The sequence below is a fragment of the Cololabis saira genome, chromosome 23 (assembly GCF_033807715.1).
Source record: "Cololabis saira isolate AMF1-May2022 chromosome 23, fColSai1.1, whole genome shotgun sequence".
Taxonomy (NCBI): Eukaryota; Metazoa; Chordata; class Actinopteri; order Beloniformes; family Belonidae; genus Cololabis; species Cololabis saira.
Genome location: NC_084609.1, coordinates 11619357 through 11645119, shown reverse-complemented (window position 1 = coordinate 11645119; position 25763 = coordinate 11619357). Strand labels below are relative to the sequence as shown.

The 25763-nt window shown below is 42.3% G+C and overlaps 1 protein-coding gene across 2 annotated transcripts in view; it reads left to right on the top strand.

The window, feature by feature from the left end:
• ptn (pleiotrophin) overlaps positions 1 to 25763 on the top strand; it is a 77121-nt gene that overhangs the window by 45320 nt on the left and 6038 nt on the right. Inside the window, exons 2-4 of one of the 2 annotated variants that reach the window (XM_061715155.1) lie at positions 4739 to 4812; positions 5857 to 6030; positions 13579 to 13740. In XM_061715155.1, the coding sequence (XP_061571139.1) occupies positions 4740 to 4812; positions 5857 to 6030; positions 13579 to 13740 (409 nt within the window). In that variant the 5' untranslated portion in view covers position 4739. Of the gene's footprint in view, positions 1 to 4738; positions 4834 to 5856; positions 6031 to 13578; positions 13741 to 25763 lie in introns of both variants that reach the window. The other variant, XM_061715154.1, reaches the window with a different exon arrangement.

The window sequence follows — 25763 nt, the reverse complement described above, 5'->3', positions numbered from 1 at the left end:
GAATCACCACTCAACCGAACATGCATGTTTCTGGAGTGCGGGAGGAGCCTGGAGTCGATTCACCATATCAGACCTTATTATTTATTCTACTGGGTCTTTTTAGTAATTCAATGAACACCTTATGTTTAATACAGTCACAATCTGATTTCCAACTCAGTTTATTATCTATAAACACACCAAAAAGTTTGTGCTTGATACTCTTTCAGTTCCTTTCCCATAAAAATGTAATTTTTGTATTCGTTGTACGCAGAAAACATTATATATTTAGTTTATTTCTTATCTTCTTGTGTCATTAGAATTGTGTTTGTTTTTCTTAAAAAAGGTTTTTTGTTTTTAAACTTATCTACCTGTCCTCCGTCTTTTGTGCCCGTGTCCTCCAACAGCTTCACCGTAACCATGTTTACGTATTTAAGGTGCAGAATAACTCCACTTTGGATGTCAGAGCATCGATTGCCGGCCGAAGCGGCTCCAGGTAATTTCACTTAACCACAGTAAATGGAGAGTTAACAAAAACGGTGAGGGTCAGCGCATCCAATGACACGAACTCTCTGCCATTCAGCCGTCTCCTAAAAGTTACTTTACTCAAAGTTTTAAAAAGTCAGAACCCAAGTTAAAAGCAGGACTCTAAAAGGACGTGCACATAACCTCAATGTGCTAGTCTACTTTATCTTTCCCCCAAGCTCTATTTTCTTGTCTTACACATTAACAGCAGAAATTCTCTATATATTTTCTTTTCTGACTCTTTGGTTGAAATAACGTGCCCTGCAGTCGATTGATCGGTCCGCAACGATAAAGGGAGCTCTGTTATCTGTGTTCTGAGCTTTGTTTTCTAATAAACCAGACACACCTTCTTATCTCTGACCACGACGAGCGCCTCTCTCAAACTGTTAGAAAAGCTCTGCAGGATTTTTTTTAGCTTTCAGTTTTACAACAACCTTCAGGCTGAAGGACTTTACTTCAATAAACTTTGAGGTGCAGCATTTTTCTCGGTTGCTTAGAGTCCGAGGGCAAGATGAATAATGATTATCGGCTCTGGTTTTGTTACTTTTCGGCCCATGCAGATCAATAAAACATACATGCGTTACTTGATTATGCATCAGTATCCCGCTAACGTGTTTCGTTGGCTACGGAACGAAATTGTCTTCCTATGCAGAGCTCGAGATGTTTCTGAGTGCGACGAAGTTTATGGAAAGTCACGTGGCTGCCCTTTAGGTTGGCACTCGTCAGCACTCCTAATCCAAGTGTTACACAAGCTGCACACATGCCTGCTGAACGGGTGTCAAGTGCTCATCCAGTCATCCTTTAAAGGTGATGTCAAGCTCCAAAAATGGAGAGCGACGTGCCGACTTTCACTTAATTTATTGACCTCAAGGGGTGCAGAAACACGTCGTCTCACAGGATTTTCCATCTACAGAGGAAATAGTTAAAGCAACTTAATTCCAAGACTTATTTTTTTTTAATCTACTGTGAAAAGTACTTATTCAAAGTCAAAGTCATCACTCTTTTACCCTGTTTTGCATGCATAGCAGCAAGAGCCCATCATTATTCACGTGACGAACTGAGGGAAAGACTTTATCTTTTTGAAAGAAAAAAATGTATTTTTTCGTGGAAAATTATCCTTATCAAGATATTTTTATGCCGTTTTCTCGATAGAAATTGCTGAACTCATTGTATACGCTTCTCACAGTTGCAATCCAATGATTTCTGTCACAAAGGGTTTGTTTTTTCTTTTTTTTGTGGTATGAATATGAACAAGGTGGAGTCCCTGAGAGTCGGCGCTCAAATGAAATTGGGAGATGAAGTCAAGTATTTAATCAAAAGTGGATTTGACTGTGAGCTGCCACATATAGAAAAATAGAAAATCAATCATGTAAAGGATTCAAATGACTTCTCCTGGCAGGCAGCAAAAAGGAGCACTGATGGGCTCATTATGAGTCTTTAATGAGTCCTGGAAGACATTAACGATTAACAATCTAATATAAGGTTTGAATATATGTTTGAGGCTTTCAGAACTGACTCGCAATTTTAGGTAACATTAGAGACTGAATGCTGGTTGATGGCACAAAACACGATCTAATCGAGACGGACTTCTGTATTGATGAAGAAAAGAGTGAGTCTGTTGGAGGGTCAAGTGCAGCTCTGCCAAAGTCAGCAATAATTTCAGTGGCCGTTTCAGCTTTCTGCAGGGGATTTGATGCATGACATCTTAGTTCTTTTTCTTAAACTGTAAATCGCGTGCCGTAAATGTGGGGTGCCAGCTGTGCTGGGAAGGCCATTGGCAACAAAGAGACCCGAATGTATCCTGCATTTTCCGTGACAGCTCCGGTCCTTGTGCAGTGGCAATAAAGCAGAGGTTGTGCAGCTGCTTCTTTTCACACTATAGGTATAGTCTCTCCTCTGGCTAATATGGGGCAGGTCGGAGAGCCTGTTTGGACTCTGGAGCATCCGAAACCTCCCAAAACATTAGCCTCTGGGGCATTTTCCTGTGCATGACTGCTCACAGCAAGAAGAAATGGTCATCAAGTGTCACGTGAATCACGGCTGTACATTCTGTACTCTCACTAAACAGGAACATGTGGGGTTTCATTTTTTTCACAGATTCGTCTTTTGGATGAATAATTGGCAGCGTTTGTTTTGTCTGACGTAGTCCTAAAATATCTGACATGTTTTTCGTAGAATACCAATGACATGTTGTGTAAAAGCACACTTTTCAAGCAAGTCTTTACAGCTCTGTTCATAGCACCAAGTTGTCAAGGGGTTGAGTCTGGAACTCTGCTCCACCCATCTCTTCTTTCTGACTTTGTAGTAAGACACTGAAACTAATCTTCGCACAAACATGTCCCCTCGTTTAAAGGAGCATGAGGCTCCTTTTAAGAAATGAGACTCTCTAGCGCCACCCTTCGCCACGACGGCCGTTGGGGGTACTGCAGCCAACAGCGAAGATGTGTTAATGTTAAAGCAGCACAACGTAACTTTCAGCTTTTGTTGAGTTTGGTGGCATCTTTTGGACAAAAGCGGTAGTGCTTTACCAGAAAGAACACTACATTTCCCATGAGCACCAGCGCGTACTGCCGGAAAACTCCTGTCCCGTCGCGTGCATTTGTTTTGATAGCGAATGAAGACGGGACGGACTTTTCTGTTTCACCAAGTTAACAGACGGTACGCAAAAAAAAGATGTTAAACTGCTGGAAAGGAACTGGAATACCTTGAACAAGGAAGCCAGGGAGCAGTATATGGAGAAAATAATGATTATTAACGGTTTGGATCCATATGAAATCCCTACTAAAGAATGGAGCTCCTCATCGGAGCTCCATTCTTTATAAGAGATTTACTGCCGCAGTTCTGCAGAACCCACATCTTACTACCTTGTTTAGGAGTGTTTGGCAGCTGCTTTGGTAAATGTTTGACTCGCCATGTGTTTCAATAAATTAGTATAATAGTACAGCATACAGTACATGTTTTGTATTACTCACTTCTCTTTTCTTTTTTTGACTGCTATATTATGCTGAAGAGACTCTGAGGCGTGAGCAATATTTTTGTTTTCCTCGTGAGATTATTTTTTTCCTCTGCAGCTACAAATAAGAGTTAATATTTTTTCCTCAACAAACTAGTTTTATCTGAAGATTGGGGTTAATCGCAGCGCAGAGAGCTGGCCAGCAACTGCGTTTAGCTGGAGAAGTGGGGAATAAAACCCGTGTTTTGATCCGACCCGGTCTGCGTGAGTGTTTGTTTGTGGTTTAATAAACACATGTTTTGATCCGACCCCCGTCTGTGTGCGCGTTAGTTTGTTTACTGAGGAACGTTATGTTTGGTCGTTACAGCCGCGATCCAACTGAGCCGACAACTCTTTCACTCTTTTACTTTGTTATATCAGATACTTGGCCTCCGTGGTTCTGCCTCCGAGCAGGAAAGCGGTGAAAAGTTAAACCATTAATGATCTTTTCCCCACGTCTGTTATGTGGAGCTGCTGCAGCCACAACACAGCAACAGGTTACCAGCTTCTCCTGAGCTCTGCGTTCCACACCCCGCCCATTTTCGTCTCGACTGCGAATCGGGAAGGAGGGGGAAGTGACGTATGCCGTAAAGCAGTCAAAGCTGTAAAAATGTGTAGTTTTTTAGTGTGGCAGGGTTCCTACCATGCTCCTCAAAGTTACATAGTGCCAGTGAAGGTGATACAGACCCCTCAGATCATGACAGAGGTTCATTAAACCTGTTGGAAGTTGATGTACCATCACAATGACTCTGGAAATAAGATATTAAGGTGGAAAAGTTACATAGTGCTGCTTTAAAATGTGCAAATATTGTATTCTGCCTAAAAATGCACAAATACATTTGAGTTCATAATTAATTCATAAAACAGCTGAATTTCCACAGGAGTGAAGTAACTTCATTAAAAACATTTTATACTGTTTAATCTTTTAAAAATTCATGAATGTAAAGGTTTAAAAGTGCATTATTTTCCTTTGAACAGGACGAGGGGCAAAACCGCAACGTCTTCATGTAACTGTGTCAGTCTACAAAAGACTCTGACAGCAAATACATATTTTTGTTGATATTGTGATGCAGCAGTGGGAAACAGACCAGAAAAAGATGGGAATTCCCCAAGCTGTTCACTGGCCTCAAGAGGCTTTGGATAACTGTTGCTTTTCTGTCATCCCTGTTCTGCCAGACTGGTGTGTGTGTGTGTTTTACATTGAAAATAAAAGTGAGATAACACCTGCTATGTTTTTGGTTTTAGAATGAACGGACAGAAGCTGTGGGCGCGGGCGGCTGTCATGGTGCTCCTGATGCTAACGGTGATGGCAGCTGAAGGTGGGAAAGCAGAGAAACAAGGTACATTCTTGTAACTTTGAGTTTACTTCCTATACCCTGTATACGCTGAAGCTGCAGTTTGTGCCGCACCTCCTCATATCAACTCAATTACATACAGTTAAACAAAGCCTTTGAGGCTGAAAGTAATTGGTCTCTGGTGAGAGTTTACTGAAAACAAAAGGCAATGTTTGGCACAAAGGGGAAATAAGATTAATCCTGGGGAAAGTAAACATTTAACTTAGTTTAAATTGAAGGAAAAAGGTCTATTTGCATTTGATATTAATGCAACCTCTAAATTCATTATAAAAGTCCACCAGGGGGTAAATGAAGTCACACACTCAGCAAACTGCAGTTTTTCTTGTTTTAATAAGGGTACACATGTTCAAACCTAATCTTGACTGCATTTAGGTTTGGAGACTTGATATGAACCACACATTTAAAGCCACTATATGTAAAAAAAAACAAAACAACCTATTTTAAACAACATGGGAGCATATAGATATGACGTGTTGAGAAAACTGACAATAATGTGCTTGCAATACTACTTTCTCTCACTAAAGGAGCTCTTATCCTGGGAGAACTTTGTGGTCAAAAGTAGTCCAGCTACAAAAATGGATTTAAAGTCAGAACAATTTTATTTTAGTAGTTAATATTCATGACAAACAGGAAAGCATCAGAGTTCATATTTCTCCCCGTATTTAGTGGTTGCGGTGTAGGAATAAAAGATACTGCATTATCATGATGGACAATATTTTTGATGTTTGTTTAATCTAAATTGAAGCTCAGTGGCACTCAGAGTAACAATGACGTGAATGGATGTCATTAATAAGTTATAATCCAGCTATTTATATACTGTAAATGTGATTAGCAAAAGTTTTTAACAAATCTCAAAATGACTAAAATCATCTTGCCTTGTTCTGCATCTCGGGCACATCATAATACAGATGTGACATGAATTCAAAGAGGTGCCGTCACATGAACATACAACTTGTTGACGGACCTTTGGTGAAACGGGTCACCGTCTCGTAACTGTTGATCTCACAGGAAAGAAGGAGCGCAAATCAGACTGTGGGGAGTGGCAGTGGAGCGTGTGCGTAGCCAACGAGGGCGACTGTGGACTCGGCACCAGAGAGGGAACGCGCTCCGGCATAGACTGCAAGCAGACCATCAAGACCCAGCGCTGCAAGATCCCCTGCAACTGGAAGAAAAAGTTTGGAGGTGAGACAGCTTGTCCAAAGTCAGACTCTGTTTATGACGAAAGAAATCCCAACTGTGCTAAAATATAACAAACTTCTGAGTACAAAATGTTATTACACCCCGATGATTCAGCTATGTCTGAGGATGCATATCACTGGATTTGACCTGTTGAAGCGTGTCATACACAAACAACAGCATCATTTTTAGATTAGGAATCCATAAAACTGTCCAATGAGTGGTACAAGAGAAACGTCTGCTGAGAATGATATATTGTCATGGAAAACACAGAAATTATCCAGCGTTACCATTGTAACCTGCAACAATGTGGCAGGGATTGTTTCCACATAGTCTATGTGTATGTGTGTGTGTATGTGTATGTGTATGTGTATGTGTATGTGTATGTGTGTGTGTGTGTGTGTGTGTATGTGTATGTGTATGTGTATGTGTATGTGTATGTGTATGTGTATGTGTGTGTGTGTGTGTGTGTGTGTGTGTGTGTGTGTGTGTGTGTGTGTGTGTGTGTGTGTGTGTGTGTGTCTGTCATGTAAAACATTGCATATATTTTTTTTGTCTCAATGCAATAGCATCACACTGTCCAAAGTCGCACAGTTGAATTCATAACGGCAGTAAAGCTGATGTGAAGGTCAGCTCAAAAATAGATTTGCTCCAAGAATTCAATGGATTTTCAGCAGCTGTGAACTAATTGTAAGCCGGTCTCTTGTTTGCTTTCTGGCTTGAGTTTCTGCTGGAAGGTCTTGCTGTGACACGCCGGAGGGCTTTTGTTCCCACAGTAAGGCCTGTCAGGCAGGAACCTGGTGTTCTGCAATGAGCTCGTCAGGAATGATGAACACACATCAGGAAGTAATGGTCCCGATAGCTGGCTATATAGATCGGTGCTGTTACCTGCTTCTGGATTTGAAATCATGGAGTGCTACTCTAGAAAAGAAAAAGCATGACAAGCAGGTCTTTATCTTTAATGGATGGATATCTTTTTAATTATGTGGGGTTTTTTGCAGGTAAAACAATCTTGAGATCAAAGCGGCTGCAGTGCCCTTTGACATATTATCAATACGATCAATCAGCGATCTCTGCTACACAGAGGCAAAGTTAAAGCCACTCTATGTAGTGAAACCACTTCTGACCACAAGGGGCATATAGATCTGCTGTGTTAACAAAGACCCACTGAAAATACATTGCTAAAGAGTGGAGATGGTGCAGCGGGTCTTGCAGTACTACTTTTCAGTTCAGTTCATCTTAATTTCTATAGTATCAAACCATGGCAAATGTCATCTCAAGTCAATTTAACAATTATAATTCAACTCGTTCCAAATTATTAATACAAAACCAATAAAATAACAATAGTGATGGTATGAAAACCAACAGATTGTATCAAAACAAACCTCCCCTTCAACAGGAAGAAACCTCTGGCAGAACCAGATTCAGGAAGGCCGGCCATTGGCCTCAACTGGTTGGGGGTTGAGAGAACATTTAAAGAAGACAGAACAGCAACAACAACAGATCTTGTCCTTTTATGCACAAAACAATTCTCCAAATTCCTTGAAACATTTCTTGGTGATATACATTGTCAAAGATAAATATGCAAATCGTTTCCTATCTTTCATTTTCATTTGGTTTGAAACATTTCTATGATTTTCTGACACAAACAATTAAGCGTGATTATATGACATGATAACTCCTGCTAACACCTGTCAAAGTGCCCTAAACAATCTTTGTGTACACCTTCAGACGTCATCTAGGGGGCCGTTTACCATCACCAACACACAAACACACGTGCATGGTTTAAATCTGTATCAGTTATGCTGCTGTTGCCAGCAATGAAAATGCTGCAACATTTGATGTCGGCACACAGAGCACACGTGAAAAAAAAAATCAACGTTGAACACTGCATTCAGATGTGGTGTTGCAGAATTGAAGTTGATGCTGTTGTTTCCTCCGTGTTTGCCACTGAGAGATCCCGAGCACATAAGGTTTGGCACAGAACTCTATCTGATTAAACCACTAAGCTTTAAAAGGTCCTTTGAATAAACCAGTGAGAACTATATTACTACTAGTTTTATGTTTCCAGCACGAAACCCTCTGAGTGCTGAAGCACAATGCAACAGAGCATGGAGTGTAAAGGCAGGATCAGATGAGTGCAGGGCTGCAGAGTCATTGTTGCCAAGAGCAGAACCAAAGAGAGAAGAGGGCCTTTGGGGCTGGTGATGTAGTCTACGCAAATATTGCCTCTGATAATACAAAAATAATCATAATCCTCACAGATACTCCAACACTTATGTGCATATCAAATGCAGATTTTGTAGCCAACAACCTGATTTTGGTATCAGAAGATTTCTGTTTGGTGTTTGTAGTTTGTCAGCTGCCTTCAGAGTACTGAAGTCAAATAGCACTACACTGTTTTAGTTGACAAAAAAAAGAACAAGGGGAGTGCTGGAATAATTTAAGCTTAAAAAGATATTAATGCGCAGTAATAGAAGAGTGTGTAACTTCCCTCCCGTAACATGCATCACAGTCGGTTTCCAATTTCTGCGCCTCAGATTCCTCTTTTCTTGGAGTCTTGGTCCGTCACGCCAGGGATGAAAATTTTAAGGCATTTAACAAACTTAATCATCTTTTTTTTTTAAGACGACTGCATCATCCAACTCGTGTGTCCCTTCTTGAAGGTTTTCTGGCTGGACTCCTTTCTCCTCTGAGCGCACTTAAGGATTTGAAAACATCCTAAAAATGATGTCTGAGATCAGTTTACAGGTCGTAGACAGGACGGTGGAGATGAGAAGGGACGAGGAGGCACAAATGCATGATGCATGAAACACCTCTTGACCACAACAAATCTCAGATTAGCCGTTACTCTTACTGTATTATTATTATGATGACAGCACTTGTACAGGGAATACTTGTCCTTAACAAGCACACCGTTTTACCCTAGAGGCATGAACCTGCAGAAATATATTTTTGGTAGAATGCATAGCAAATCTTTTGTCAAGGTGGGGAGAAAAGTGGTCTTAATTGAGACGGCGGCTGTAATGTTTATATGTTACCTTTTCATTCTTATCTTGAGTGTGTTTCTACACTGCAGCAGATTTGTTGCACCGCAAACCTTTTTAATCATACTGAGAAAACTCTCATGGTTAGGTCCAGATATTAGCAGGCTGTGTTCCACATGGCGCACCTGCGCATTCAAATATGCACGTGTGTTTGCATGAAGTACAGTGCAAGTACCTGCACAGTGGACTCTAAACAGTCAGAAAAAAGTGTAAAATGATGAACATTCTGTGCACTCAGTGGTACCGGAAGCAGTTGGGCACCGGTTTGCACGTTTTCATTTCAAAAGTTTCAAATTTCATTTCATGGCAGCTTTAAACTCACAAAAGTGGGGAGAAAGCTGACACGTAGCGAGGAAAATTGGGTTCATTTTGTTTGGAACACGAGCAATGAGCACGACACACAAGGCAAGTCCACTTTCAATACGTAAATCAATAAAAATGCCAAAGTTAGGTCAAACATTGAACTCCACACTGTAGTTGCTTAGATTTCTCAGCATGTTGACTTGCAGTCTTAAATTAAGCTTTGGTTGCAGCTCGACTGGACTCCTTTCTTCATCCCAGCATGCGTGCAGGGGAGGGAATCTGATTTAGCGGCCAAAGTAAGTCAGATAGTTGGCGATGGAGCCCACTGTCCGTGGTGAATTGGCGGTGAATTGAACAGACATCAGCTCTGTGCAGTTTGTATGTCCCGAATTCTCTAGTTTTTATTTTCCTGTTTGTGTTTCTCTTCATCAGCTTCTGCAAGTCCTTCCAGGTTAAAGCTGGGGCAGGAACGGAGGAGCATGAGCCTGTTTAGGTCCAGCTGAACATTTACATGCAGTGATTAGCTCGACTTCAGCTGCGTCCCCGGAGCGTGTTAGCCCAGCTACGACTTCAGTTTCAGTCAGACTGAGTCGCTTTCATGCATTCTGATTCAACTTTGATTTCCAGAGGACAGCACCAACAAATGCAGAAGGAACTTCCTCTGGACCCCACCGGATAGGCGTCCGACCAATCAGACAATAGAAGCATGTGACATCGGCAGTGCGACAACCAAGCCAGTATAATCAGGCCGCTGGCTGCGACTCCCAAACCCCCTAATCAGGGTCTTGCATACATACTTTAACCCTCACAGGAACACTGGATCAACCAATAACCCGCGTAAAATGCAAAATGTTTTAACTAAAATGTGTCATTTTAGATCTGTCTCTTTTTTGTATGGTTCTCTTTTTTTCTTCCATCCTGAGGAAGAGAAACACTGGGATGGATTTTGCACTTCCACGAAAAACAGAAACACTAACACTAATTTTATGATTTTTTTTTGTATAAATGTAAATAAACGTAAAACATATACTATGACAGGACGTAAAAGTACACTCATTCTTCCATTATATTCAGTAATACTTACTCATTTTTCTCCTACGTGTATTGAATTTGACACATCAGTGAGGACATAGACTTCCTAACAAATTCCCAGGAGCCAGCACGGGAGCGCTGTCTTTCAGGTACAAATTATGGGGATGAAAGCACAGCGTAATATTTATAGTTTGAATTTTTAGTTGCTCAGAAAGTCCCTGCTGGATTCCCCAAACAATGGGCCCGTCTCCCCTCCTCTCCACTCTCCTCCCCACCTCCTCTGATGAGCATCCCGGGATCTGAAATACAGTCGCAGAGGCTCTCGTGTGGGAGGAAGCGAGCGTATGAGTGCCGCAGCCTCGAGGGAGCTCATTCGGACTGGCAAGAAAAATAACGCAGGGAGACACGGGAGACGCGTGCAAACAGAAGAGAGACGAAAACTGGTACGGACAGAAAAACCCGCATCTAAAACATAGACCAGCAACTGCTGACATTTTTCTTCAGAGTCTCCACCTTCCTTTGAGTTTCCGACGGTTTTACATGTGCTTTCATCAGGACCGTGTCATTCGTACTCCCCCTGCCCAGCTAATATTGATCACATTAGTTTGGCTGAAGAGCAGCCAGCTTGTTTTTGATAGCATTCATCTGTTGCTGCCTTTGATCATATGGGAGGTTTAAGATGAAAACTATAAAGCACCATCTGTTCCTGACGAGAGAGAGCATAAAGCATCCTTTGTTGAAAAACGCTCCCCAGTGAAGTCACTCAGGATACTGAACAGGAGAACACAGCAACCAAAAGCTTTTCACGGAGAACGCACTGAGCCGGTTCACCCTCTTTATCTCCCCCCCAACTTCACATCTTGTTGCATCTGCTGTACCTCACAGGGGAATCCTGTAAAGCTTTACGGCGGATTTTAAACACGGCGAACTTCACAGAAGAAGGAAGGGGGCGGGGTGGAAATACTGACTCCACCCCTTTAAACCAGCTGCTATGAACACCAAGTGTAACACCCTGGCTGTAAAGGGAGCTTTTGTACTGTATTCCTGTGTTTTTTTTACCAAAGCATGTCAGGAAATTGTTTAAAGTTTTGGTAACACTTAATAAAAACTATCCATTATAACTAGTTAATAGATCATTAGTAAACAGTTAATTAATAAGCAGGGCTGCACATAAGTGGGCCGCCAGAGCGCATGCGCCGTCAAAATCCACAGTGCGCTGTCAATCTTGTGCTGCAAAGCGCTTTTGCGTACCAACAGCTGGGGCTCATTTTATTGGTTGTGGCCAGACCAGAATACTAATATTAAAAAATCTATTGGGAGAGCTTTTCCCCAGAACTGCCACTCAAAGTTGGTACTGGCCAATCACAGCGCTCGTTACTCCCCCTCCATGCTCGTTGGGCAGGAAGAGAGGTAAGAATCAGCTTTATTGAACAAACCCTGACACGTCTCGTCAAAATGTCCAAGAAGCAAGCGCCATTAAGTAATTATTTTGGCGTTCCACCACCACCAACTACAAAGAGACGCCAAACTGAACCACTACCCGAATCGAACAGAAAACGTGTGTTCGCCGAGAAGTGGCTGCATGATGTTATGCGGCGACGCGCACCATGCGTTCGCGCTCCCGCGTATCCTACCCCGTAAGCTCTGCGTTGGTGCAACGCGGAACCATAAATCAGCCAGTGTCCGTCACTGCGTGCAGCAGTTTCCTGCACCAGCAAGACGCTGCTCTCTAATGGCTCAAAGTTTATGAAAACCCCAAATAAAAAATAAATTAGAGAATATTTTATGAAATCAATAAACAATTCCATCATCCAAATTATAACAAATAAAGGTTCAACATATCTATTGAAATAGATTAACTTTTACACCATATTCTAGTTGAATTATTGAAATAAATTAACTTTTACACCATATTCTAGTTGAATTATTGAAATAAATTAACTTTTACACCATATTCTAGTTGAATTATTGAAATAAATTAACTTTTACACCATATTCTAGTTGAATTATTGAAATAAATTAACTTTTACACCATATTCTAGTTGAATTATTGAAATAAATTAACTTTTACACCATATTCTAGTTGAATTATTGAAATAAATTAACTTTGTAAAGGACCATATTGAGCCATTTATCTTTATAAGTGAATAAATATCGTTTTCCTGCATCCCTCTTTTATCGGTCCGGCGAGACGGGTCACCGTGTTTTTGGAGGCCCAAGTCACATATCCAGGGGCTCCTCTGAGCACCAGACCAAAATAATTATGTGCAGCCCTGTTAATAAGCTATTAATGACTTGCTAAATAACAGTTACGTTTGTTAAGGATTTATAACTGTGCCTTTTAGATAGCCAATAGATAACTTACAAGCTGTTAGTTAACGAGTTTTATACCACGGTCTGTGTGAATACTTGATTCTGATTGGCTGGCAGGTGGAGGTTATCACTTATAACCAACACCTAGAAAACAAGTTCGGTCAAATTGCCTGATAACTTTAATATCATTGCGCTGGATCAACTGCCAGATGGTAACCACGGCAACGGAGATTCAGAGAAGAAGAGCTGGTGTTCTGCCGATTTGTGCTGCTTTGCCGAAAAATGATACCTAATGGTTTTCTTCCTTTATAGAGCTACAATTTTACTGTTTTACCACCTAGCCCACTTCCTTTTCCCACAAGTGGTTCTTGTCTCTTGCCAGGCCGTCATTGTAAATAAGAATGTTCTTAATGACCTGCCTGGTTAAATAAAGGCGATTGACTGAATGAATATCAAATAAAACGATAGAATTGGGTTTTTTTTTATCTTTATCGTATAATGTTCACAAAGTGTAATGCAATTCATGTCATGGGTAGTGTATTTTGAAGGATCAAATACTCAACATCCCATATTATCAATTTTACATTGTGCAAGAAATGATGGCTTAATAATTAACTGTCTACTAATGATCTATTAACTAGTTATAACGGATAGTTATTATAAAGTTCTACCAAAGTTTTTAACCTTGCTAAGTCTGAATCAATAATCCAGAGGCTTCTTCCACTCAGACACCGTGAATAAAGCACATAAAGATTGTGCGATGTGCCATTTTGCTTCCATGTTATTTCCTCCTAAGTACCTTTTTTATTCAACTAAATCATCTAATCAAGTATCTGGTTTGTGTTTTTGTGCACTGTAGGGGAGTGCAAGTATGAGTTCCAGGCCTGGGGTGAATGCGATCTGGCAACAGGCATGAAAAACAGAACAGGAGTTCTGAAGCGAGCACTCATGGATGCGACCTGCGCCGCCACTGTCACAGCCACTAAGCCTTGTGGGAAAATCCCCAAGACCAAGCTGCAAGGTAAGCTGAGAGGAGTTAATCATTGCTAGATAGAGAATAGATGGACGCCAACCCTGGCAGGACATGCCGACCCTGCTGGCAGCGGCAGGATGCGGCGCAGTCCTGCAGATGAATCTCCGAGGTGACGAAACAGTGGAATGTGGGTGTCTGCCAGCAGAGGGGTGTTTTACTGCTGAGCTTCACAGGCAAAAAGTTCAGTCATTGGCATTATTTTACTCGCGGAGATAAATCAACCACTTGGAGAATGCTCCAACCTGCCCTCAGATCCTCCCGGTTTGACTTCCCAGTTTGCTTTTATTCTTCATCCATCCGCTCTACGAAGCAGTGTTCACTTTGGCTGAATCTGAGCAGAAAGTGATGGATGCAAAAACAGCATAGGCGAAAAATAAAATGATCTCACACACTGACTCTCTTCTGCTTCAAGGTTAGGAATAGATGGAATTCAGTTACAGGGACGTCTGCTTGTGAAACCTGGCACAAAAAGTCAGTTTTGAACAAGGTATGCTCACCCATAGTGTGTTCATGTAATGCTGCCTGATGTTTCTCGTGCATTTAGATCCAACGAATATTGGCAGATACTGGTCAGATATCAATCAGGGCCTATCCATTGATGCATCTCTAGAATAAAAAGATGGACATGGTCACCATGAAGCTATCCATCGGCTTGTGGAGACCTAAACTAGCGAGTTTTGCCTTTTGACAAAACGTAAAACTCTGAGCTGCAGAAATGTTACCAACGCTAGCTGGTTTGTGATTTGTCAGCTTTTTTGTCCATATGTCTCAAAAGTGGTTAAAAGAAATGTGAATATGCAGTGGTATTCATGCACGAATCCCAACATACAGCAGTGTCCATATTTCTAGGATGGCACCCTTATTCTTTCTAGGAATGGAACGTTACAAAGGTTTTTCTGTTGTTTTTTTTTCTCTTGGCCACCAATTTATTTAAGATAAAAGTAAAGCATGAAAGGGACCAGACTGAAATAAACATTGCTTTTAAGTGCCCGTAAGGAAGCAAACAGGTAGACTGCAAATTCGTTGGAGTAATGATGCATTACCGGAGTCGATAATCACTTCATAAACTTTTAATTGAACTCTTTTATATGCAAGTGTGCTAATGTGACTGTCGGACCGCCAACCACTGGTTAACTCCATCACTGCATCTTTATTGCCAAACACAGTTTTAAGAGCATTTTGACTTTGCTCTGCACCTTGCAGGAAAAGAGGGATTGAATACGCTCTCATGGAATATCTGTTCATTCTAGAAGACTTTCGCAGACTTTTGAAGTGTTTCTCATTTTAGTATTTAGTATTTCTGAAGAGGAAAAAATAAAAATTCTTTCTGTTGTTTGGATCAAAAGTCCAACCTGTGCAAGAATAAACTCACAATCTATAAGGTGCTCCACGGTCGGGTTATTGTAAACACTCACAGGGAAGGGCAGCTAATTTGATTTGCTTAATTAATTATAGCTGACGCAGTGTTTACCCCTCAGATGCCTCTTTGCCTTCTGCCAAAATGCTGAGCTTTGTTGGATTTTCTTCTTTTTTTGTCCCCTAATATGGAGGTAAAAAAAAGGGAACCTAAATTTCATTTTAAGTCAGAAGATAGTTCAATAGCTGCTCACCTTGTCACCGTGGACATGTTGTAGTGAGTGCATCTCTTCTTAATCCAACAAACCCTTGCAGATGATTTAATCACAGGAGATGTCATCTGTGATTCACGTTCGAGCTCAGTTCCTTGGCAGCCTGAAGGAAATCCTCCTACTCAAGTGTGAGGTTGAGTGACAGCAGCACTGAGCTGGTTAACTCACTATTCAGATATAATTACAGGCTTTTAGCTTTTAGCTTTTGTCAGTCATGTCAAAGTCACTGAACTCTGAAAGGCTGCTTGCTCATAGGCTACTTCACACACTCTTTGGGAAATGCATTGAGCAGAAAACTTAAGCAGTGCAGAACATGCGTGGACCTAATGGGAGCAACTTAACTATGAGGATGGATGGGAAATATTAGTCTCTGCTGTAGGTGATATAAAACTGGAAAGCACTTGATTCCCTGCAAGTGAGTCATTGTCTCTTGTTAATTTTGCAAACAAGGATGTAATTGACCCACTGTGGATGTCCTATTGTCCAAACAGGATTAATATAAGTGCTGAACTGTTTCCAGTGCACATAAACTGCAGCATTATCAAGCCCAGCAGATAATGTGTGCACACATGGTTTGCACATGGAGTTTGCCGAACCTGTTGCTTCGTCAAACAACTGCAATCAGCCAAGCCCAGCCGTCTGCAGCTCTGTGAACTGTTGCACTTCTGTCTGCTCTGCTGTTTGTCTTCAGATTTATGTCAGACTCCATTTGACACTGTTTGGATAAGTTGAACTTTTCACTCGCACGCACATCATTAAAGCACTGTGGCAGGAAGTTTCTTGAGGAACTGTACTGTACCTGCCATCTGTGATGCTCCACCTTTTTTAAAAGATATACAAAATGTGGTACAGGATGTTCAAATATGTGAAACTGTAAACTAATTTTATAGTTTTAAGATTGTACTCATGTCAGAGTATATTTACAGGACAAACCTTCTGTGACCTCACCCAAAGTTTTTTCTGAAGATGGTTTTGAAGTCTCTTTCTCCTTATTCTGCACAGCAGTATCTTGAAAGTGGATGAAATGAATGGGCCTGTGAAGCCAGCGGGATCCTGCCCACCTTATGTCAATTATTTAGCTATTTTTAGCTTGGCTGACTTAGCTCATGCTAACCTATGATGCTACATAACGGATTATAATCACTCTTTTCATTTTGAGGGGTCCCTACTACAACGTCATCAGAACGGGTCCTTCCAGAGCTAAATTGATGACTAGCAGGGCTGCGCTGGGATCTCCTAGCATTTAACCTACAGCTCATGGTAGTTATATCAGGCTGCTGCTACCAGCTTAACGGCCCATAATGCCGGTCCTGCAGACTTCCGTTTGGAAGCATCCTGAAAAAATGCTGTACGTCAGCTCAATCAGCCGATCTATGCCGGAGGAGCTGCCAGAGAATATTTTCCAACTTATTATATGCAGCAGGAGCTGTTGTTTCAAATGTTGAGTCGGTGGTCAAATCTGAAATTGCCACTGGGTTTAGCCAACAGTCCAAGCTGCTGGTTCTCAAAGTAAAGTTAGCAGCACAACCAAACATTTTTTTCTCTCAAATATGAATGACTGTCGTCTGTTAATTATTTTTTATTCCCAACTCAAAAGCTATGCTAAGTAGCAAATGTGCCAGATGCGATGGCTGCACTGGCCCCCAATCAAATGACCACTCCATGAATTATATACGTTGCTCCATATAATATGCTGCAAAGGTTAAACACGGCAGGGCTCAATGGAGATTGACTCACTTTTGGAGCCAGCCCCCAGTGGTCAATAAAGGAACTGCAGCTGTTGGTGCTATCGCGTGGCCTTCAGCCCACACATTAAAACGTTAGCACAAGAAATTTAGAAATCCTGGGCATCATACAGTAAATGTTTTATTCTGTTTGTCGGGGAATCTCATGCTGTTATTTATTTGCACTTTTTTTGTCACTCACGCTCAAGAAAATAATTGCTAATGGGTATTTAAATGTGTATGGAAAGATGCAGGTGGGAATCTAAAAAATCTGAGCTTTGAGAAGACTTCAAAATGCATCACAAACACTTTCAAAAAATCCTGTTCCTACTGCCACTGCTTTTAATATGAATATTAAGTTGTTTATTATTGCCTTTATCTGGTTTTATCCTGCTGGCTGTTCAGCAAATTGCTGCTCTGGTATGATAACGATACCCACAACCAAGGTAGAAATGCTGTCTGAGGAAAATCAGATATGAATAAAGGTTCTTTAGAAGGCTCTCAAGACCTGAGACAGCAGGTGTCCCACCAGACAGATTCTAATAGCAAATGTGCCATTGGGCCAACTTTCAATCAGGATACTTTACACATTGATTTAACTATATTTAAGTCTTTTCTTCTCTGTGTCCTTTGACTCTTTTATTTCCACTTAGTCCCAATTATTGATTACCTTACAGCTGGATATATCCTTGTTTGTTTGTTTGTTTTTTAACCCTTGCACCCATGTACACAAACAACTCCAATGTTGGGGTCATTGCTACTTCTTCTATTCCTCTCGGCTCTTCCTTTAAGGGGGGGTCTTCACAGCAAATCATCTGCCTCAATCTTATCCTATATTCTGTATACTCTTTTGTCCCACCAATTAACATGTTGTCTTTCACTACATCCATATGAATCATTGAATCTGAAAATTAATCTGTAACTAACAAATCCAAAGTTCTGAGTGATGGGTTTTGTGGGGTTATGAGTTATGAGTGGTTATAACACTCTATTGGCACTGGTTTTACTCATTTCAGAACTGCAACCACAAAAAGAAAAAGACAGTTCAAAAACAGATATTGGTTTTAGAACTGATGGCGAAAAAAGGAAAGGTTTACCCAGAAAGACGATTGGATTCTCAGTTAGACATGTTTTATTTTTTTTCGTTACAGAAATTGGGTTTTGATTTGCAGTACATTTGGATTTGGATTTACACCATAATCATCCTTCTACCAATACATTCATTATCCCTCGTTTGTACACATCCAAACTACCTTATGTGACCTTCCCACATGGCGATGAAACCTTGAAGGACCCATGCCCTTTGCTCATTCCAGTCCCAAGACCACTCTGCATCCAAGTAACAATTTTAATCCAGATGAGAGTGACATGGGCATGCCACTCTAATCTGAAAGATTTTTCCCCAATCAAAATATAAATGTTTATACTGTAAAGTTGAGCATTCTGGCATGGACATCAGTGGAGACAGACTCACTACCAAACAGGCATTGAAGAAAAGACTTAATCTCAAGGGCTTCATTTTCCAGCCCCTGAAGTTTCCATCTACTGTATCCATCCTTCCATCCATGGCTTTTGTGGACAGTTCTCCTGTCATGCCCACACTACTACGGTCAGCGTTGCCAGCCTTCTGAACGCTACAACTCCCAACATTTTTCGGTTTTCTTCATCATGGACTGCACCGGTGGCCTCATCACCTTCGTCCCGTTCACCAGGTCTCATGCCTACTAATACCCCCCACAAACCCAGCTCATTGTGTAGTATTGTTTGGTCCAAATTTCTTGTGAGTTTCAGTCTACACCTGTGTCTCTGCATGCATCTTACCTACTTTTTTTTTAAACATATACATGAGGGGGATCGGGGGGTGGTGAAGGAGCGAGGGATTGCATCCGCTGCAAGTCTGAAATGAGAGAAACACAGGAAAACACACAATGAGCACACAAGCTTTTGGAATCTGAAAACAAGCCTTTGAAAACAAACAAACAGAAACAGGAACAGGCAGAGACAGAGACAGGAACCATTTCAGGTCTCTAAAATTAAGTCAAGACTAGGCTACTGCAATTATTTGTCCCCCAAAACTGTGGAGTGAGTATGTAGGTGATTGAGCAGGTGTATATGTCTGTGTAACTGTGTATGTGCAAAGTGAAAACAAGGCTGTACCTAAACTGCAACTACAGTGGAGAAGGGAGGGCACAACCACGCCACCCGAGAGACCAGAAGCCGACAAGGAAGAAACCCGAACCCAGGCCACCAGCAAGCCCCGCCCCATCCCAGCAGGCGACAGAGGGAAGCCACGCGAAGCCCCCATGACCAAGGAAGCAGCCAGGAAACCTACAGTGATAGACCAGGACACAGCCGAGCAGTCACCCAGCATAGGTCGATCACAGAGGTCCACACCTTCCAGGCCCACAACTCCCACCCAGCGAGAGGCCAGCCAACCCGGGGGGAGACGGGGGCACCCCCGTCAATAATCGACGCCGGCGGGCTAGCACCTGCCCCAATGAAAGTGGGAACCCCACAGCCAAAGGCGCGCCCAGCTGCAAGGGCAGTGGGGGGAAGCGGAGACGGACACGGAGCGTGAGAACCCCCGCAATATGGAGCCACCCAGACAAGCCCAACAGCAAAGAGCCCCAAACCCAGGTTAGACAACGGACACCCATTCATCCATTTTCTATACCCGCCTTATCCTTTGCAGGGTCACGGGGGTCTGCTGGAGCCTATCCCAGCTAATTACAGGCGACAGGCAGAGGTCCACCCTGGACAGGTCGCCAGTCCATTGCAGGACACCCATTCACATAGACACTAACATACACTCATTGACAAAGACATGGAGAATCATTCTCTCCCCACTCTGACCGCCCCCGCGAAGGCCCGGCACAGCTCAGCAGCCCCACCCCGACAGGCAACACAGCCAGCCCATGTCCGGGTCCGACTATCAGTCCCTCCCAATGGTTCCCCTGCCTGTGGGTGTGACTAATAAATCTTACCGCACTGTTATTGTTATTAAACCTTACTTTAGTCAGATCTGCGCTTCTGTCCGCCTGCTGCTTGAAAACCTGATATCTCCAGTCTCTTTGCTATAGTACTTGTATTAAACCTGTACATCTTCGTACTGTACAACATTGGACATATAAGCTCCATAAGTAAACATCACTGACCGTTTAAATAGGTTTTACTGCAAAGAGGAACCATTTGCTAGACTGATGAATTATTGATGTATGGTCATTCCATTACGGTCCACATTCCCCTTTTAGAGGATGCATGAATGCGCCCAAATTACATTTTGATTTGTCTGCTTTCCTTACTTCATTATAGCAGTAGAAGTGCAGAATATTGTGGAACAACATACCATTATCAAGTGAAAAATTGTCAGCATTGTTGGTCTCTGTACGTCAAATGGAATTTATCTTGGAAGCGTGTGCATTGTGTTGCATACCTGTTTATGTCAATTCTAATGAAGGCCTGCTGTCGATGCTGAGTTACAATCTCAGAGGTGCCTGAGCAGAGGGCGAAAGAGAGGGAAAAAAGGTGGTGACAGCGGTCCAGATGAAGGGATGCAGCAGGCTGTATGAGTAAAGTGGGACTTCCTATGTCTGCCAGTTGGAAGATAAGCTCTGGGAAGCAAAGGGGTTACCAGGAAACAGAAAAAGGGAGTGCAAAAGCCCACAATGAGGTGTGTATGGGAAAGAGCATTGTGTGCTTTTCCTCGAATGTCTAGGATAGCAGAGATACAGTCCACAGTATTGGGATGAGAGGGCTTATGGGGGAAAAAATGTTTGGCATTTGTGTAGCTGGCCATCTAACGCCCCAGCTGGGTGCAGAGATCTGCCAAATCTGCAATTCTGAACAGCAACCTTGGGTTTGGGAGAAAGGTGTCCTCCGACTGCATCTGGTCGCTGTGATGGGGAGCAGCATATGCCATTTGCAGATTCTGGAGGAGACAATGCTTAGAGCCCTCAAGGGAGTGATTTGAGCTCCAGAGATGCGTGTCTGTGCTGTCTAGTCCAGGTGAAGCACAGACCCCGCGGAGGGAAAGACAGAACAAAGAGTGACAGAATGAAACATTATGAATGCCTGTAGAAATCTCAAGGTCCCCCACCTTTTCTGTCACCACCAAAGGAGGGAGAGTTGATTTTGGGGATAAAAAGAAGGCTGTGTTGAATTCTGGCATCTTTTGTATTTATTTAGAGTGTTGCAGAGAGGTTGTGTCCTGATTCTTAAATTAAAGGCTTGTATTCTTTCTAAGAAAAAAAAAAAAAAAAAAAGAAGCAGTGAGCCTTAGCTGTAGAAAGTGTCAAGTAAGAAAAAGAAGGTTTAAAGTTTCCGGCTGGCCAAACTGTGAGAAAGATAATATTCTAATAGCTAAATAATATGCCTTTGTAGGCATTTTTCCTTCTGAAAGTAAAACTGACAGACCAGCCGCAGTGTGACGGGAACTTTTTTGAAAGTACTGACACTCATTTGAGTCTAACGGCAAAGTTCAGACACAAATATACTCTCCAATCCATTTGAACTTAAAAATTAGTGCAAATTAGCCAATAATTACATTTGACAAGTCTCTTGCTTTAGCGGTCGGAGTGCCTGTCTGGCTCTGACAGCCCAGACATGATCAACACAGAGTGCCGGCAACGTTGCCACGAACTGTATTAAATGTCTAAGAACAGACAGCGATGTATTTTAAAACCTATTACACAAGGCTTGTAATTTAGGCTTCATCGAAAAAATGACTTGAAATGTCAAACTCAGAAATTCACTTATGCCAAAAACTGCATTAGAGAGCTGTTTCCTTAAAAGGACATATTTTTTAGGCAGCGAACAACAGAAAATGAGAGGAGTGACAGTGATGTCCCTTGGCTAGAGTGTTGCAATATTTTGTTACGGTTTCAACTTCACTCATTCCCTCTAATGCTGTCCCTCCACAACAACCGGTCTGTCCCACGCCCACAGCTCATGCACGGTCTGCTCTTTGCTGCAGGTGTGTGAGAAAGTGAGCAACCCCTCCCCTTCTCACCTGACTCTTTTTTTTTTAATGTGTGTGGCAGAGTGGAGGATTGGGCGTGGTCTGCGGGGGAGCAGCACACAGGTGTACCTGGTTCTGCTAATTGCAGCCCACCTGTGTCCAATCAACCTCTCCACCCTGCCTGGGTTTAAAAACAGCAGCCGTATACCAGAGAGAGGCTGCTGAATGGAGGAAGCTTGCAGAGAGGCTATGCCCCATTGTGCCATTTTTTTAAGACTACTGTTTTACCTTCACCTGTATGTCTTTGTGCTTTTTTACAATAAAAAGCCTTATTTTTTGGCATTCTATGCTCTGCAAGGTTTTTTTTTTACACCTCATCACCCAGCTCCAGTTTTGCCTTGTCCCCTTGTACGTGGGGAGGCCGCTCTGGTTCCTCACATTTGGTGTCAGGAGTGGGATCTTTGGCGCCACCTGAAAACTGGAGAGAAGAGGTGGGAAGCGACGCCGTGGGTTTGGCGGAGTCTGGGAGACCCGGTGACCAGCAGGAGTCTGGGAGACCCGGTGACCAGCAGGAGTCTGGGAGACCCGGTGACCAGGAGGAGGTCTGTAACCGGCAGGATGCGTCCTCGGATACCGGGAGGAAGCGTCCTCGGATACCGGGAGGAAGCGTCCTCGGATACCGGGAGGAAGCGTCCTCGGATACCGGGAGGAAGCGTCCTCGGATACCGGGAGGAAGCGTCTTCGGATACCGGGAGGAAGCGGCCGGCAACCGGAGGAAATGGCCGTTTTCCTGTCTCGCAACGGGGTTGGCGAGACTCCAGAGGGGGAGGGAAGTGTGAGAAAGTGAGCAACCCCTCCCCTTCTCACCTGACTCTTTTTTTTAATGTTTCTGGCAGAGTGGAGGATTGGGCGTGGTCTGCGGGGGAGCAGCACACAGGTGTACCTGGTTCTGCTAATTGCAGCCCACCTGTGTCCAATCAACCTCTCCACCCTGCCTGGGTTTAAAAACAGCAGCCGTATACCAGAGAGAGGCTGCTGAATGGAGGAAGCTTGCAGAGAGGCTATGCCCCATTGTGCCATTTTTTTAAGACTACTGTTTTACCTTCACCTGTATGTCTTTGTGCTTTTTTACAATAAAAAGCCTTATTTTTTGGCATTCTATGCTCTGCAAGGTTTTTTTTTTTACACCTCATCACCCAGCTCCAGTTTTGCCTTGTCCCCTTGTACGTGGGGAGGCCGCTCTGGTTCCTCACAAGGTGACATGAGTTGTTGGTGATTAGGGAAGGAGTTTCCAGCCAGGTCCAGCACAGATGCAACCACTCTCCTCATCAAATGCTTCTGCCTATTTAAAGCCTGGTTCTTCAGTCATTCATTGCCAGATCTTCCCTAGGCATTGCCTGTTTTTCTCCTACCTGTTGCGCTGCGATCTGGTTGGCCTGCCAGCCAACCTACTCCACTTCTTCACTCTTCGGTCACCCCAGCCCGCCTTAGATCCAGCCCACCAGGCTTCAACTGTTTCCCCCCCCAAACTGCAATAAAGGCCTTCTGAGCATTGAACTCCCCTTCTGCCTTCCTGTTCCTACTGAGACCTAACATATTTGGTCTAAATCTTATAAGAGTTACTTTTGCATTTGTGAATAATTTGACTTTGCAGAAAAACCATCTGATGGTCTTCACATTTTCCTCAATACGCCCAAAACAATTAGGGGCCAATCCCAATTCTCCTTCACTCGCCCTTCTTTTCTCCACTCGCACTTCTTTTCTTCCCTAAGCCCTAAAAAAGAAGGGGGAGATTTTAGGGCACTTGAAATCTAGGGCACTTGGCCCAGGTGCCTGTCCCAATTCTCCCCCTACCCCTCGTTTCCATCCCTACCCTGATCAGGAAGCTGAGAGCCAAAAGCTGTTTTAATTTCAGCTGTAGCGCTGTTAATATGGCACTTTTATTCCATATAAAAAAATGTGCACAGAAATATTTACAAAAAAAAAAGTTTGCAGTGTATGTGCTGCTACTGCTGATGAGGTGTCCTGTCCACCATTTTCTCTAAAAGGTTCAGGAACCTGTCCATGTGTTCTTCATATAGTTTTGTACTTGTGTGGTTTTACTCACTTGGAAATACTTTTAAATTGTCTAATAAAACTTGTTACACAACAGTTTTCTCTTCTGGGGTTTCTCAAAGTAAGGTAATGTCTCAAATTATAAACTGTACAACGAGATCAATAGTAAAATAAGGATAGTGAGAGAATCTGCAGTAAAAAAGGCTTTATTTGCTATATTCAAATACAATTTTTAAAAAGAAAAAAGTAAACATTGCACGCAGAACAAAGAAAGGTGCTGTTCCATATAAAAAAATTTGCACAGAAATATGTACAAAAAAAAAAATTTGCAGTGTATGTGCTGCTACTGCTGATGAGGTGTCTGGTCCACCATTTTCTCTAAAAGGTTCAGGAACCTGTCCATGTGTTCTTCATTTTTTTGACATCTTCTGTCTTCTTTGGCGGCCTCAGCTTGAAGGAAGTCCTGCATAGAGAGTTTCTTTTTTTTGGTGGGATCGGGGGGAAAGAGGACCTGATGCCTGAAGCTTCCAGCTTCCTCTTCCAGCTGGTGAGGCAGAGCTTGAGGCCGATGTGCTGGCGTCTTCCAAAGTGTTCTGAGATAAAAAAGATGGATACACATGTTGATTACACACATGACTGGACTATCATACACACCCACAACATCATACCAGGTTCATTATCAATGTATAAATAAAAATTACCTCTGTGCTATTAATAAATACTTTACATGGATTTTTTTTTGTTAAGCATCATCTCTTCAGCAGATAATATAACTTACCATAACCATAACCATTGCTTACCTTATATTTTTTTTTAAGATTTTCCAATTTTTTGCCAATTTGTGCTGTGGTCACCTTTCCCTACAGTTCCAGCTCTTTGATGAGTTTCCTGTAACAGAAAACAGTGATGAATAGTAGTTATACCATGGTTAAGGACCCCATCACAGATATTCTGCAAGCAGATAGCTAGATCACTCACTCCCACAGTGGTTTAGCAGCATATTTCTTCTTTGTAAAATTCTCCTCGTTGGTAGTCCTAAAGCTTATAAGGTGTCGGACCTGATCCGGAGTCCCTGGAATGAAATGTGATTACTGCAATGCACAAACGTCCTCGTAAAAAAAAACAAACAACAAAAAAAAAACGTTTGAACTATGATAACAGGCAGCAAGCAACGTTATTATTACTTCGTAACCCCCCCCCCCCCCCCCCAAATAACGTTGCTGCCTTATAGTAATGTGAAATATACAACAAACTTGTAGAAAATATGAGAGTTAACGAGTAGTTAACAGGACACGGCAATGTTATCTACCCGACTCATCATGCAGCCACATATGCATTATCTTACGTTAACTCAGAATCAGAATCAGCTTTATTGGCCAGGTTCTAACATTGTCCAACAAGTAATTTGACTCCGGTAATTTCACTCTTTGGTATTAAAAATAAACAATAAACAATGTGGTATTTCTATGTACTGTTCAAACTGTTAAAACATACAAAAGCACTGTGATTTTTTTAATTCCATGGGACATTATACTTACATTTGTGGGTTCAATATCCTCCTGCTCTTTGCGGTTCGCCATTTGACTAAAAAAAAATGAAAAAATGCTTGCTTGCTCAAAATCGAGACGAGTCTGCAAAGCATGTTTT